Source organism: Sarcophilus harrisii, chromosome 5, assembly GCF_902635505.1.
Source record: "Sarcophilus harrisii chromosome 5, mSarHar1.11, whole genome shotgun sequence".
Lineage (NCBI taxonomy): Eukaryota > Metazoa > Chordata > Mammalia > Dasyuromorphia > Dasyuridae > Sarcophilus > Sarcophilus harrisii.
The window spans coordinates 18,642,124-18,658,183 of NC_045430.1; the positions used below are offsets into that span (position 1 = coordinate 18,642,124).

At 56.1% G+C, this 16,060-nt stretch overlaps 1 protein-coding gene across 1 annotated transcript; it reads right to left on the bottom strand.

Moving 5' to 3' along the window:
* Positions 1–1,169: 1,169 nt before the first annotated feature.
* On the bottom strand, positions 1,170–14,964 carry PWP1 (PWP1 homolog, endonuclein). Its single transcript, XM_031938095.1, has 15 exons — positions 14,815–14,964; positions 13,107–13,167; positions 12,504–12,673; positions 11,457–11,542; positions 11,259–11,355; positions 9,740–9,850; positions 9,038–9,171; positions 8,229–8,302; positions 4,996–5,092; positions 4,357–4,418; positions 3,500–3,611; positions 2,651–2,741; positions 2,425–2,546; positions 2,015–2,120; positions 1,170–1,315 (listed from the first exon to the last, which is right to left on the bottom strand). The coding sequence occupies exons 1-15, from the start codon at positions 14,882–14,884 to the stop codon at positions 1,191–1,193; spliced, it is 1,518 nt and encodes a 505-aa protein (XP_031793955.1). The 5' UTR covers positions 14,885–14,964; the 3' UTR covers positions 1,170–1,190.
* Between the last annotated feature and the right edge of the window lie 1,096 nt (positions 14,965–16,060).

A 16,060-nucleotide genomic window follows, 5' to 3' on the forward strand; every position in this document is an offset into this window, starting at 1 on the left:
CTGGGCAGAAACAAGGCTCCCAGGCCCACCTCAGAGGAAGTCGCCAGGACAGAGGGAGGGGCTGCCCATGTCTGCAAGGGGAGGGGAGGCACCAAGAATGATGGGTGGGGGTGAGCTGGGGAAGGGCAGCAATAGGGTGGAGGGATTCTCGAGTCAGAGATACTGGGTTCGAATGCCTCCTCAGAGACTTGGCCCAGTCTCCTCCTAGTCCTGAGCCCAGGAGGGTCTGCAGCTCCGAGTCTGTGTATGCTTTCCCCCGCCCCCCTTGGGCCTTGGTTTCTCCTGCTGTAAAGTGGGGGCACTGGAGGAGCTCAGGTCTTCTCAAACTCACCTTCAGACCAGCAGCAGCTGACACTTCCATCTCAGGACTGCTGACCTCCCTGGATGTCCTTGCCAACCTGGTGCCCTCAGGGGTAACGACATCCCTACCCTCCTGTGGAAGGGCTTTACAGAAGGTTCTCATCTGACCCTCACCCTGGGAGGAAGGGGTTGCTATTAGGCCCCCCCTCTTACAGATGAGGAAACCGAGCCAGGCTGCAGGGATGTAACTCACCAGATCCCCCAGCTACAAGTCTGAGGCTGTCCTTGACCATGGGTCTCCCCCAATCCCGGCCAGCAGCACCCCCTGGCAGTGTCCTTGGGTGGACTGTGAGCTCGAGGGCAGGGATTGTTTGCCTTTTGTCTTTTTATTCTGTGGGGACCGTGGGACCTTGTGCACAGACAGAGAAACTATTTGCTGACTCAAAGTTGGAGTGGAAATCCTGACTGATGGACTGCTGCCCCAGAGGAGCTTGGGAGGAACGGCAGGGACCCCCGGGAAGCACAGATGGGCAGCAGAAACCGTTTTTAAAAGCCACAACCAGGGCCCCGGCTGTATGGAGCTTGATAACAAGAGGATGGAGGGGGGATAAAGGGAGCCCGCTTTTCAGACTTGGGCTTTGGCCCAACGCAGATGGTAGGTGCAGGCCTACCCACCCCCTTCCCACAGTCACCCCCAGACTACCCTATATCTCCAATGACGCACTGACCTCCCCTCACACCTACCCACCCCCCCACTCCCACTCCCAGACCCTCCAGAAAGGGAGGATTTCAGCTGGCGGGCAAAGCTTCCCTGCCCCATCAGCCTGCATGACCAGCCTCGGCAACGAGTGAACAGACACCCCGTGAGAGATCATGAGGTAAAAAATTTATTAAGATTCCATGGCCGTGTCCATGTCCCCGCTGTCTCTCCCCGGGAGTGTGAGGGAGCCGCTGACCCCTGACTGGGACTGGCTGGTGACCATCAGCCGCTCTCGATGCCCAAAAACTTCATTCACTGAAAAGGAAACAAGAGCCTGAGGGTCACGATCTCCCACAGGACCAGTGGCCAGGAGGGAAATGAGCCCTGAAACCCAAAATGCTCCTTTTGCAATCAGGGCCAAGACACCCCTGGAGGCCGGGAACCATCCCTCCCCCTCCTGCCCCTCTAGCTGTTCCCCTGAGCCTGGCACTGTGCCGTGACAGCTCCTTGTGGAAGGACTTAAATGGGCGCCCTCAGAGCCAAGACCTGGTATGAGCAGAGGGGCTGTGTGTGTGTGTGGGGGGGGGGGGGGGGGGGGTCTGGAGGGGTCTGCAATGTTCCCAAGGAAGGGGCCGGGCCCGCCCACTTGCTGAGACCCCGACTTTTGGCTAGCCGCTCACACACCATGCTGCACCCCCAGAGGATCCAGGTTTTGGTAGGTTTCTTTTTTACTAAGTGTTCCTAATGCTTTCATCAAACTCCATAAAGAGTCATTCACAAGGTGGCAATGGCCACGGAGTCAGGAGAGCCCCCCCGCCTGGGTGGCACCTGGCTCTCTCCGACACCGCTAACTGCCACGCGGCTGCCCATTGGGGTGGGGGAGGGAGCTGCCCCTTCAGGAGTGCCAGCGTCACCTTGTCACCAAGTGGGGGGACTGAGCGGAAGGTGAGAGAGACGGGGGCGGGCCAGCCCCTGGGGCTGCCTGTGCTCGCCCCCAGTGGAGGGGAGCCTTACCTGAAGAGATGGTGCTGATGTCCCAGACCCGGAGCCCCTCTCTCTGCCCCCCAAACGCGTACATGAAAGGCAGGTCCGGGCAGCAAGAGGCACAAAAGAGAACACCCTGAGGGAGAACAAGCGGGCACCGTGGGTGCTGGGTCTGCTCCCACTCCCTGCCCATCTCCTGCCACCCTCTGAAGACCCCGCCCATGGACAGACACAGGCAGAGCGACAATAGCCGAGCCCTCTCTATGCCCTCTCCCTGTTCTGTCCCAGATGTCCCCCCGCCCCACCTGCTGTGGGCTGGCTCCCTGCTCTCCGAGATGGGACAGGGAGGCCCGAGGTAAGGACCCGCGCTTTTAGGGAGTGCAGGGCCCCTGGCAAGGAGGACGCCTTCCCCGGGGCCCGAGGGCCAGCGAGCCTCTTACCATTTTCATGTCCCGGGAGTGCACCAGACTCGGCTTGTCTCCCAACACGTCCCAGATCTTCACGTATTTGTCAGAGGAGGAGGTCACGAGGCAGCCCTTAATCTGGCTGCTCAGCTCGAGTCCTGCAAAGGGCGGCCCCACGGGCACCCAAGGGGAGAGGATTTCAGTGGTTGCCCCGAAGCCCCCGCCCAATCCCGGGGACCGAAGCGGGCAGTCACACACTCACCGGAGACCTCCTCATCGTGGGCCTTGAGCGTAAAGATGGGCTTGTTTGAGCGGGCATCCAGGTTGTACACGAAGCCGTCCTCCGTGCTAGCCTGGGGGGACAAGAAGGCGCCCATCAGCAGAGGGCCCAGGAGGCCGGGGGCTGCAGGGCTTAGTGTCCCCTTCTGTCAGTCGACAAGCCCTCACCACACAGCCACTGTGACAGACTCACTCCCCATGGAGGTGTCCAGGTGGGCAGGAGGAAAAAGCCCAAGGGACTCTGGGCCGCGAGGAGACTCTTGTCGGGGTCACGGCAGAGGTGCCCAGCCCCGGACAGAGCTCAAGGCCCGAAGCCGGGAAGCCGGGTTTGGCTCGATAGCTTGGCCTGCCTCAGTTTCCTCCTCCTCCCCCGCAGCGTGCTTCTGAGGACCGTGTTATGGTATGACTGGCTCTCACTGTGTCACTGCCACCAGGGGCTGGCTGGGTAAGAAAGGCAGCAGCAAGCCTGCCCTCGCCACACACCTTCCAACAGGGGTGACATGCGGGAACAGCCAAGGGCACGCTCCCCAGAGGTGGGTGGGTGGGTGGGCAGGCGCTCCTCTCCCCCCCCCCCCCCCCCCCCCCCCCCCCCCCCCCCCCCCCCCCCCCCCCCCCCCCCCCCCCCCCCCCCCCCCCCCCCCCCCCTCCCGGGCCAGTCCTGACTAGAAGAGCTCAGGCTCCTATCCCTCCATCTGCCCGGCCTCAGCCGCCCCAACACCCTGGGCACCAGACCCGGGCCCCGCTGGCAGACGGGCAGACACATCCGAGGCTCTTTGTCCACACAGTGAGAGGGCCAGCCTCTCTGAGGTCATGGCTCTGGGTAGGTTCTTACCAAAAAGTGGCAAGGCGAGAAGTGATTCCACGTGACCCTCTCCACCTGCCCGCTAAACTTCCAGAGACGGTGACTCTCCTGGGGACTGCGGCAGTCGTACAAGGCCACGGACCTGGAGGGCCGAACACAGGGAGGTGAGGGGCGCTGACTCTCCCTTTCCTCCCCCAGCCTCTCCTCTCTGCCCTGGGCATCAGGGTTGTGTGGGCACCGTCCTGGACTTGGCATCCTTGGTTCCAGCCCTTACTAATGTTCTTAGCATAACGACACTGAGCAAGTCCCTTTGACTAAATGAACGTCACTTGTAACATGGAGATAATCGACCGTTGGGAGCATGAGATCAGTATTTAATAACTGCAACATGCTGCTCCCAGGGAGGAGTGGGACACACATGTTTGGCTGTGGAACCCTGGGTAGTCATTTCACCTTTGCCTGTCTCAGTTTCCTCATCTGTAAAATGGGGACAACTCCCCCCCCCCAGGGTGGTTGTGGAGATCAAAGGACATAAATATATCTGCTCCTAGCGAACTGCACTGCTAGCTACTGTGGAGTCCCAAGTCCTGGGTGCAAATCTCCCCTCTGCTGCTTGCCAGGCTCTTGGGCCTCAGTTTCCCCAATGGTGCTTTATTCCTTTTTAACTCCAGGCCTTTGTCATTTCACTGAGTCTCAGACCAATGTTCTCATCATCCCCATTTGAAAGCAAAGGTGTACCTTTCCCCAAGAGCGCCGACTTATGTGACAGACACCCACTGACCCAGGCCCACTCTGGTCTGCTCACCAGCTCTGACAAGATTCCCTAGAACACCACGACCCAACCAGAACCGTTCCCGAGGTGCCGCTGCACCAGGGAGGACACTTACTTGTCATAGGACCCAGAAATCAAGGTCTGTGCTTCAAACGGATGGAACTGCAGCGTCTGCACCTGAAGGAGTCACACAACAATGCACAACTGTGGATGCAGCTTGAGAAAGGAGAGGATTCAAAACGAGCCCCTGGCATTAGAATGACAAGCCGGGCCCTGAGGAAGGGGTGAAAAGGGGCATATTCCATCTAACTTGGACCTGATTTTGCTTATTTGACTTTTCTCTTTTTTAAATCTGTTGTTATAAGAGGTAGCTTGAAAGAACCTGGAAACAAACTGAAAACAAAATCAATAAAAATGAAACCTTTAACAAAGAGGAGATAACGGTCTCATCCTTAGGAGGGTGAGACTAGAGACACGCAGTCTGTGCAGTGACATCCCCGTCCTGGATGGGTGAGAGCACTTCTTACAACATGTGCATCTGCGCCCCGATGCCAGGACAGACTCCAGCCGGCCCTCGGGGTGACCTCCTCTAATCACGGGACGAGTACCCCTGGAGCCTCTCGGGGCACGCTTCAGCAGCTGAAGGACACTGGGCTTGGAATCTCAGGGTGTGTGAGAGAGAGGCAGTCTGTCTCACCGGGGGGTAGCGTGGCTTTTTCCCTGGATCCCAGAAGGACAATACCTAATCAAGTACCTTGTCTGTGTGTAACGTCAGGTTAGCCGCGGGCTTCCCCAAAGACATGTCCCACAGGATGACGGAGCTGTCGGCGGATGCGCTGGCCAGCACATTTCTGGAAAAGGAGACGAGAAAACCTAGCAAGTCACCTTCACAAAAACCCAGAGACTTTACTCTGGACTAACATATGAAAAAGAAAAATGACTTCTCTTTGTGCATTAAAAAAGAGCCATCTTTAATATATTTTCCTGAAAACTGAGCCCTAAATCTTCAGCTGGGCACATTAAAAGAATCTAATTAAGAGAAAAACAAGATGGAACCAAATCATCTCTGCCAGTGCTGCTGTGGGAGACAAAATCAGTCACTGGAAAGCAGCATGACCATGTGTGGGAAATGCAATAGACGTGGGGGGGGGGAAGGGGGGGCCATTCTCCAGGGGAAGGAGTCCTGCCGGCGAGAACCCCAGCGATCAGCCCTGCACAGCCCCCACAACCGACTTCAGGGACGGAGGGAAACCTCTCATGTCCCAGGCTCACTTAGAGATTTTGTTTACATTAGCGATTCCTGAATAAGCTGTAGAGGTTTGAATGTTCTGATGTTTTGATGATGAATATCTGGAACCAGTGACACTGTCATGGATCCCATGGGCGCTCACACCAGTACAACGCACATCAATGATTTCACTGTTGGATGGCAAAACTTCTCCAACCCAATCACTACAGATGCTTTTCTATCTTTCTTAAATACCAGAATTCCCCCTGTCCACTCTCAAGAAAGACCTTCAAAGGAAGTTTAATATAGCAGTAAAGAGATGGTGAGAATTTTATTAAAAATCAATGCCTTTCTCATTTCCAAAATATATAGACAATTGACTCTAATTTACAAGAAATCAAGCCATTCTCCAATTAATAAATGGTGAAAGGATATGAACAATTTTCAAATGATGAAATTGAAATTATTACCACTCATATGAAAGAGTTCCAAATCACTAGTGATCAGAGAAATGCAAATTAAGACAACTCTGAGATACCGCTACACACCTGTCAGATTGGCTAAGATGACAGGAAAAAATAATGATGAATGTTGGAGGGGATGTGGGAAAACTGGGACACTGATGCATTGTTGGTGGAGTTGTGAACGAATCCAACCATTCTGGAGAGCAATCTGGAATTATGCCCAAAAAGTTATCCAACTGTGCATTCCCTTTGACCCAGCAGTGTTACTACTGGGCTTATACCCCAAGGAGATACTAAAGAAGGGAAAGGGACCTGTATGTGCCAAAATGTTTGTGACAGCCCTGTTTGTAGTGGCTAGAAGCTGGAAACTGAGTGGATGCCCATCAATTGGAGAATGGTTGGGTAAATTGTGGTATATGAATGTTATGGAATATTATTGTTCTGTAAGAAATGACCAACAGGATGATTTCAGAAAGGCCTGGAGAGACTTACATGAACTGATGCTAAGTGAAATGAGCAGAACCAGGAGATCATTATATAATTCAACAACAATACGGTATGAGGATGTTTTTTGATGGAAGTGGATTTCTTTGACAAAGAGAAGATCTAACTCAGTTTCAATTGACCAATGATAGACAGAAGCAGCTACACCCAAAGCAGAAGCAGCTACATTCCATTGGGAAATGAATGTAAACTGTTTGTATTTTTGTTTTTCTTCCTGGGTTATTTCTACCTTCTGAATCCAATTCTCCCTGTGCAACAAGAGAACTGTTCGGTTCTCACACATATATTGTATCTAGGATACACTGTGACATATTTAATATGTATAGGACTGCTTGCCATCCAGGGGAGGGGGTAGAGAGAGGGAGGAGAAAAATCAGAACAGAAGTGAATGCAAGGGATAATGTTGTAAAAAATTACCCAGGCATGGGTTCTGTCAATAAAAAGTTATAATTATTTAAAAAAAAGATCAATGCCTTTGCTCTAGAACCCATAAACCATTCTTTCATCCAATAACTATTACTGCCACTCGGTTATCAGGGGATCCTGGCAAGGACCCCAAACCAAGGTGGGCAGATGCAGAGATCCTGCCAAGGACCACATCTCCTTTTCCAGGCCCTTTTAACAAAGAAAAGGAGATTAACTCTGATGGCAAAGGAAAACCTCAGAGCTACAGGAAGTGAAATCGGAACAGAATGAAGTGGAAACAAATGTGTGGAATTAGGTAAAAGCATACACAAGCCACCTCCAGGGCAAATGGGCAGAGGGTGTGAACAAGCAGAATCCCAAAGAAGAGATACCAACAAACCAACAACCATCTGAAAAAAAAAGTTGTTCAAAATCACTAATTTTCAGATCAAAACAAAATAATCCTGAGGTATTGCCTCCCATCTATTGATGTAGCAAAGGGGGAAACAGATGAAAAATCTCCTCATTGCAGGAGCTCTGGGCAGACAGATCCCCATGTGCCGTGGTCTTACGGTTTGGGAAAAGAAGCTGAGAGCGATGTAGGGAGTTATTGACTTGCTTGTATCTTGGGATCCCAGGACTGTCTTTCTGGGACTGTGTGTCTGGGACAGGCCCATGTGTGGGAGGTGGGAGGGAAGGGAACAAGCACCTCCTGTGGGTCAGGTGCTCAATGCTTTATGAATATCTCACTGGATCCCCACAACCACCTGAAAGGTGAGACCTTCGATTATCTCCATTTTCTATCTGAGGGAAGTAGTGAAAAGGAAAGAGGAACGATTGCCCAAGATCACACAGACAGTGTTTGAGGCTGGACTCGGGCTTGGGTCTCCTTGGTTCCAGACCCACTGCTCTATGTCCCAGGCTAACAGGTGCAGCACAGTGCCAATGTAGTGCCAACATGAGATGCCGAGTGCTGCCTAGGGAAGGCAGGTAGTGAAAAGTTCAGAGGATGGGAAGATCTGAGAACCTCATGGGAAAAACACCAGACTCCCCAGGGCCCATCATGGCCAGGTGGGCCCTCACATGGTGGGGAGGCAGAATGCAGGAGATACCCAAGCCCCCATCAGCAATGAGCGTGGGTGCTTGGGATGCTCAGTGAAGCTTGGGAGCCTGATGTTGAGATGTACCTGAGATTTAGCATTTCCTTTGGTTACTTAAGAATGTTCTAAGAAGGACCATTATCATTCTGGAGAGGCTGCCAGGGGTCCGTGACCCAGCGGTCAGGAACCCTTGTTATATGCAGAGAGAGATTGAGATGGCAGGCAGAGGGGTGTCATTAACAGGGAAAATGAATTGTCAAGGTGTATTATTTAAAAATATTTTTACCTGATTAGTTTATTCCACGAGAGATCGAGAACAGCATCAGTGTGTCCTTCTGGGGCCTCCTCGGCTGTTCGGCTCTGTAATAGGTAGCGACCCTCAATTACTTTATTCCTTATGAAAAGGAAGTCTTTTCGTAGTGAATAAGAATGGGGGCTTTACAGACTAAAGGCAGCAAGGGCCCAAGGCTCGGGGTCAGAGTCCCATCAGTTGTGTATCTCCAGGCAGGTCGCTGTGCCCTGTAAAATGGGGATGAGACCTGTGACCCCCTTTTCTCATAGGGCCGCATGAAGTTCCAATGGGACTAGGTGTATAAAGTGCTCATAGGGTCTACAGGATGCCCAGAGAGGTCAGCTGGGTGACCTCCCTCAGTCACTGAACCTCCAGGTCTCAGTTTGCTATTCTGTAAGATGGAACCAGTGACAATAACTGATGTCCAAGGTCCTCTCTGGCCCTGACTCCACGGGGAGGCCATGTCTCTCACAACCAAGATGCAGGATTTCATTCTTGTCTTCGACCCGAGCATGCTTAGGTAACTGCCAGACACACTTAACATCTACTGTCCGGCACAGGAATGAGAAGCCACACCAGCGAGGCGGCGCTGACCCTGAGCATTCACTCTAAAGTCCAAGAAAGGATTAAGAATACCAATGGGGACCTGTGCCCACCCAAGCAGCTGTTGGAGGTGGAGGTTGCTGGCCAGCCACTGCCAGAAGGGAGCACTCAGAGTGAAGGAGCTGCCCCTCAAGTTCATCAAAAATCTGGCCTGCCCTGTGATGACACTGGCCCCGTGGGGCTTTCAACGTTCCCTTTACCTTTTTCCCTTTCTTCTTTTTCTTCTTCCTCCCATCTTTGCTTCCAAGTGAGAATACCGGCTCCAAAGAGTCCACAATATCGAGGTCCCACACTTCGATCACAGGGGACATCGTGCCCACGGCCACGTAGTTTCCTGAAAGAGGCAGAGCGTGTTCCAGCTAAAATCCACGGGCTGGCTTGGGAGGCCCCGACGCCTCAGAAACGCGTCCGTTACTGACGTCTCTGAAACCGACGGGCGCGTGGCACTCGCCACCCATGCATGGGCGAAGCCGACGACGGCCTTGCGGCTTTTTTCTACATCGTGGATATCCCCAGGTTTGCAGCCGGATCTGCACCCAGTGCCCATCTCTGTGGGCAGCTCTGCCCGGGCGCACAAGCTTCTGCTAGAGCCCGTTCACTCAGGGTCACCAGATGCTGCACCTTGACTGCACTCTGGTTTGTTTGGGGGCTTCCCACTGAGGCCGCCTCGAGCCCCTCACCGTCCCAAGCCCTGCTCCCAGCTCCCCCTCCGGTGCCCACAATCTGACCGCCGCACCGTCGCCCTCCTCCAAACCCACGGGCCAGCTGAGAAACGGGAGCGCCCGTGTCTACAAGGTCTGGACTGCAACAAAGGCCGATGCCCGCACACAGGGGCCCCTCAGACAGCATCGTTCCCAACCACAGGGACCCCTCCCCCCATGAGTGAGACGCGCCCTATTTACCAGGGGCTTCATCGGGGTTGGGATCAAAATTCAGCCACTCCACACTCAGAGGGTATGCAGACAGGATGATGTCATGGTGCACATAAAACGAGTCTTCTTCCTGGTTATAAACTGGAAGAAGAGGAAACCAACTTTAGCCAGAGGCGGAGATCTGAAAAGTCAGGAGGCCCCAGCCCCCTCAGCCAAGCGGGATGGGGCAGGACAATGGGCAGCACCCGGGCGGGCCAGGCTCTCCGGGGCCCAGAGGCCCTGCCTCTTTCTGGCTGGGTGAGGCAAGTCAGGAACTTCTGAGCCTCAGGCTGTGAGAATGGGGACAAACCCACTCGCACCACCGGGCTCTGATGGAAAGCAGCCTGTAAACCTTAGTTGTGAAGGACCATTCCCAGCAGCAGCAGGAGGGAAGCCTGGGTGCAGTGCGCCTGGGCCCCGAGGCCAGAACAGGTCTCTTCTCTCCAGGCTCCATCTTGGGTGGGCTCTGGAGCAACGGCCCCTGCTAAGGCTTCTTCCCAAAGTCAGCCTAACTGTGCTTTCAGATAGAAACCAGCATCTGGGCTTGTTGAGTGACGTGGGCCCCCCACCTCTCCCCCGCCCTCCCAGCCAGTGCCTCAGAGGGCCCTTCACTGGGCACGCTTCGTAGCAGGGGCCCGGAGACCTCGGTGGCCATTTAATGACGTGACCGAGCAGGCCAGGGGCCGACTACAAGTAGCAAGAAGAGCTCCTGCTCGGGTTGGGGGTGGGGGTGGGGGGGGGGTTGACAGGCCAGCGGCACCAGGAACAACCATAGCCCGGGCTCCGAGTGTCACGAGGGAGGAGGAAGGGAATGCAGGCGAGGCCGTCCTGGGGTGGAAGGAGTGAAAAAAAAGGAGCTCCCCCCAGGGGGCTGCTGGCTCACTGTGCTGGGGGGCGGGGAGCTGACGGGCGGAGGCCAAAGCCACAGGTCCCAGGGACAGGGCAGAGATTCGCACAGCCACTCTGACTCACACACCCAAGGCTGGTGCTGGCTGAGGGCTCCACTGCTCATAGCAAACACAAAACTATGAAAGGTCTCTCTTGTCATAAAAACTCGACTCTGGGACTAGAAAGGTGCGAGTCTAAAGAAATTCTGTTTTTGAGGAGTCCAAGGCAGCCTGGGTTAGGGGAGAGGCGCCGGGTTCCAGGCCCGCCCTTCCTCGCTGCTGCACCTGCCACAGATCATCTCTCTGGGCCTGTTTCCCCAGCTAGGGATGACATGAGGGTCACTCCCAGCTTCTGGGACCTGTAGCTCCTGCAGAAAAGGGGAGAAGGGCAGCGTCTTCCTGACAAAGTCCAGCCTTGTCACTCCTGGACCTCCGGAAGCCTAATGCCCACTGTGCCAACAGCAGACTGGACAGGGGGCGCCCAGAGAGGCCGGGACCCGGGGGAGCCACGATCGGCTCAGGGGTCCCACTGGACCCGGCCCCGCTATCTGGCTGCCGTGACCACTTGGGTCACTTTTTAGTGATGGGGCTCCCCACCCCCCCGGCCTCGTCCGCTCACTCACTGTGGACCTCCAAATTGCACTGGTCATCTTCAGCCCGGCCGCACACAATGAGGTTGTCACTGGGTTTAATCAGGAAATCTTCATGTTCGTACTGCTCCTGAGAGTTGGGAAACAGAAGAAAAATGACTCAGAGAAGTGAACATCAAGGAGGGCACAACAATGCTCACCGGGGGCGGGGGGACGCAGCTCAGCACTCACCGTATTTTTGAGGGTGACGTAAGGGTCCTCGTCGTTATTCCCATAGACTGTGAGCCCCATGAGTGACTCCTGGAGAGTCTCGGTGTCTGGAGGAGGGAAAGCACAGGCCCAAGATCAGCCATTTAAGACGTGCCGGCCTCAAACAGCAACCCCCACCTCTCACACCTGTGTCCAGCTCCCCGCAAGTAGAATAGAGGAGAATGAAAACCTCTTGCTTGTCCTACCCTTTGCGTTTCTCCCTGGATGTCTCTCTTTCTCCCCCTTTCCCTCTGTCTCCCTCCCTCCCTGGATCTCTCTCTTTTATCTCTATCTCTTTTTCCCTCCCTCCCTCTCTCTCTGTGCATCCATGTCCCTCTTTCTATCTGTTTCTCTCTGTGCATCCATGATCAGCTCCTATAGCTGCCATTTCTGTGCAGCTCGCTTCCACTGTAGGAGGGGGCAGTGGCAGCAGCAGCAGCAAGAACCCAGTGTCACTAATAAGCAGCAAGCTCTCCTCTGTGCTGGCTGGGGCTGGGGGCCAGAAATGCCAACTTAAACTGGGGCCTTTGGGGGGAGCAAGGAGCCACTGGGGGTTTCTGAGGGGGACGGGCGTTCCCACACTGGAGCCGGGAGGACATTCCAAGAGCATCTGAAGGGGCCGAGGCCAGGGATCGTGGGAGCGGGGAGCTGCCCGGGGATCTGCAGTCAGGTTGGCATCAATGTGGATCCTTGTGAGTGCTTGTCCCTGGCACGGGCTTAGCCAAGGCCCAGGGGGCCAAGTCCTTCTCACTGCTGTGTGCACCCAAATGCTGCTTCCTTGAGTGCATGGCACAGATAACGTACACGTTCCCCAAATGGTGAATCTAGAGCTAGAAGCTTGGGTTCAAATTCTACCCCTAATGCTTACAGCACGGGGCTCAGATGCCTCCTTGTACAATGGGCAGGCCCTTCCACCTCTTACTAGAGGAGCCCAGGCCCTGGGCCAGTAGAAGAGAAGTTCTGGTAATGGGCTAGTTTATGTTTACAAGCGGGGAGAACCCTCCGGGGTGTGACAGAACAGACTCTCACCCGCGTCTTCATCATCGTACTTGTCCAGCTCGTACTCGGCTAGCTCGTCATCCTCCAGGCCGTCCTCTCCCTCAGGGACGCCCTCCGATGGGGGCTCTGCCGCCGGTGCCTGAATGCGGACGCAGCCCGGGTCCTCCTCAGCAGCGTCTTCTCCATCACTGTCTATTTCTCTGCGTAGAGAACTGAGAGTCAGGAAGTGACCGACCTCTGGGGCTCTCAGTCACAGTGTTACACTGGGGATGATGCAGGAATCCTGTGGGCCAAACTCCTGCCTTCATGGGCTTACAGAGACGTGAGGCTCTTAAGGGGAGGCTGGGATTTGAGGCTCTTAAGGGGAGGCTGGGATTAGGGAGAAAGACATCCCACAGAGGAGTGGTCATTGGAGGGACAGGGGCAGACCAGGCTACAGAGCAGCACAGGGCTGGCACCTAAAACAGTGAGTGCTGGGAGGAGGTGGCATGCGCACAGGACTGGCACCTAAGGCAGCCAGCGCTGGGAGTAGGGCTGGGAGGTGGTACGGGCACAGGGCTGGCACCTAAGGCAGTGACCTGGAAGGCCAACGGATGCTCCAGCCCTTGTGGCCACAACCCTTCAACAACTCACCTTATTTTCTCCTTGGCTTCATCAATGAGACGCTTGACCTCATCCTTGCTTAGCTCTACCTAGAAAGACATTTTTGGGTATTGCAAACAACAATGCAATAAATATCAATGGAAACTGTGAAACTGAGAACTTCTAAAGCCCCTCCTACTTCCCCTCTGAAAGCCAAGGAGCCATCGTGCACCCCAGCACTCCCCCGAAAGGGCCCCTCTGCAGAACCCCGAGTCCTGGTCTGAAGGCAGGAGCTTCTGCTTCAAGGCTGAATCAGATAATCCCTTAAGGTGGCTCAGTGACAAGAACCGGAAGATCTGGGTTTAAATCCACCTTGGCTTTGGGCAAGTGACTTCCCTTCATGGTGCTGCCTCAGTTTCCTCATCTACAAAATGGGAATAATGCAATGGCTTCTGCCAAGAGCCACTGTGGGGACACCATTTGGGGAACCTTACAGTTATATGAATGTAATGTTATTCCTTTGTGGTGTCTCTCCCACCCATCACTTTTCCAGTGGGATACTGCAGTGAACAGAGCACCAGAGTCAGAAAGACCCGAGTTCAAATTCTGCCTCAGACACACATTAGCTGTGTGACCCCAGGTAAGTCTCTATTTACCTCATCTTCCTCATTCTAGAGAAGGAAATGGGAAATCCCTTTAGTATCCCTGCCAAGGGGTCATCAAGAGCCGACTGAGCAGCAATAGCAGACAACGAGGCAGAGCAGGAAAGGAGCTGCCTGACCTGAGCCTTAAATAGAGCTTCTCTCCCTGACCTCCCAGCCTGTGGCACTGCCGTTAGGACTGGGGATGCTGGGTAACCCCCCCCCCCCCCGGGCTTTCAGTGTCTTACACTGGACTGGAGGTCTCTGAGGGAGGCCCAGAATCCTTCTCCCCCCCTCCCCAGGAACTGGCAAGGGTCTCCCTGTGCATCCTAGCCGGGAAACTGAAGCCTCCTGCCCTGAGCCCCCTCTTCCCCCCACTTCTCCAGCTCACCCCGTCAGCCTTCTCCTCCTTCCTCCTCCCTCACTCCAGCAGCAAGAGCGGTCCCCCCTCCCCTGGTGACCCTCCCACCCCCAAGCCTTTGCCTGGTGCCCCTTCCAAACACTTCCCCCCCTTCTCTCCCCGCTTTCCCCAAGGCCACGCCCCCGGCGCAGCTGTGCCCCGCCCCTTTCTCACCCTTTTCCCAAGGCCCCTCCCCGGCCAGCTGTGCCCGCCTTTCTCACTTGCTTTTCCAAGGCCACGCCCCCGGCGCAGCTGTGCCCCGCCCCTTTCTCACCCTGCTTTTTCCAAGGCCACGCCCTTTCTCACCCTGCTTTTTCCAAGGCCCCGCCCGGCCGCGCTGTGCCCGCCCCTCCCGACCCCTCCCCACCCGAGCTCCGGCCCGTTTCTCCGGCCTGACCACGGGGCCCTAAAGGCCGCGCCCGGACGCCGCGGCCCCGCCCTCTGGGGGGCCCCTCCCTCGGGCCCGGGCCGGCCCCCGCCGCGCACAGCCCCGGAGCCCCAGGCCCCGCGGGCGGACCGGCGCCGGCTCGGCGGCGCTCCTCCCTCTCAGACAGAGACTCACTCCGGGAGCGGCGCCGGGGGCGCCTCGGCTCCAGGGGAGGCTGCGGACGAGGGGGCCTCCCGAGCGCCCGGCGCCGTCCGGCGAAGGTTCGGAGGAGGCCGGGGTGCCGGAGTTTCCCGCGCCCCTCCCGCAGGCCCCTGGGGGCCGCCCACTTTCCGTTCCAGGTCTCCTTGGCGACGCCCCTGCGGACCCACGCCGCGCACGTCACCTGCCGGCTGCGCCTCATGGAGCCGGTGGCAAGCTCGGCGCCGCACTCCGGGGGAGGGAGGGAGGGAGCTGGAGCTTCCTGGCGCGGACCTGATGATGTCACAGGCCGGGCTCCCCCAATAGAATCAGATATCTTCCGCCTGCCCTCTACATACGTCACCATCAGGCGCCGGGCCGGCAAGCGGAGATGGGAGACGCTGAAGTGGGCACCACGTGGAGCCTGCGCGAGCGCGGGGGGGCGGAGCTTGGGTGTGATGGGCGGGTCCAAGGGTGGGGCGTAGAGTCCCGGGGCGGGGCCATCTGCTCCGAGCCGGTCATTTTACAGGGAGAGAAACCGAGTCCCCGGGAGGACATAGCTTTAGAGCAGGAAAGGGCTCGTCTACCCCCAGTTCAGCGCCAAGCCGCGGCCATGTCGGTGCCCCCGAGGGTACCTGCAGCGGGTAACGGGAGGGTCCAGCTCATAAGTAATTGGGGCGAGGCTCGGAGGGGGGCGGGGCTGAATCTGGAACCAGAAAGAGGCCGCGCCTCCGGAAGTGACGTCAACGGAGAGTTTGAACCTTCCGCGGGGGGCGCCAGGAGCCAATCCTACTGACGTTGGAGCCTTGGAGTTTGTTGTCATGGGGATCCATCGGCGCCTGCCTTCCCCCAGTGGGATGCTCTGCGTCCCCTTCTCCATCTCCATCCCTCTTCCTGGGAATCCAGTCCCCCGCCACGCCAGCTAGACTAGACGTCACTCCACGAGCTCTCTTGTCTGAGCGGGACCAAAGCACCCCTGATGGGGCGGGCAAGCGATGGCTGGGCTTGGAATCAGAAGGAGCCGGGCTCCGATGTCTCCTCTGCCTCTTCCTGCCTGAAGGATGCAAGCAAGTTACGGCTCTTCAATAAGAGAGCCCCAGAGCACTGGCCGTGGCTTCCAAGGTCCTCCCTGTGCGGGAGAAATCACAGTGGTCCATTCTGATGGACGGGGCGATTCGGGCCAATTCCAATGGACTTGTGATGGAGAGAGCCATCTGACGATGGGGACTGAAGTTGGACCACAGCATAATCATGATGGAAAACCTCAAGCTTTTTTGCTGTTACTTTTTTCATTTTCCCCCTCCTTTTTGATCTGATTTTTCTTGTGCAGCTTGATAAATGTGGAAGCATGTTTACCAGAACCTATATTGGGTTGCTTGCTTTCTGGGGTAGCAGGGAG

What these genes read in the sequence shown, in the direction of transcription:
- PWP1 (XM_031938095.1), bottom strand. Translation starts at nt 14,884, where the DNA reads ATGAGGCGCAGCCGGCAGGTGACGTGCGCGGCGTGGGTCCGCAGGGGC. An exon ending in CAACCCCGATGAAGCCCCTG is followed by an intron (nt 9,172 to 9,739) that starts GTAAATAGGGCG and finishes TGCCTCTTTCAG; the next exon opens with GAAACTACGTGGCCGTGGGC. An exon ending in ACTCCCGGGACATGAAAATG is followed by an intron (nt 2,121 to 2,424) that starts GTAAGAGGCTCG and finishes GTTCTCCCTCAG; the next exon opens with GGTGTTCTCTTTTGTGCCTC.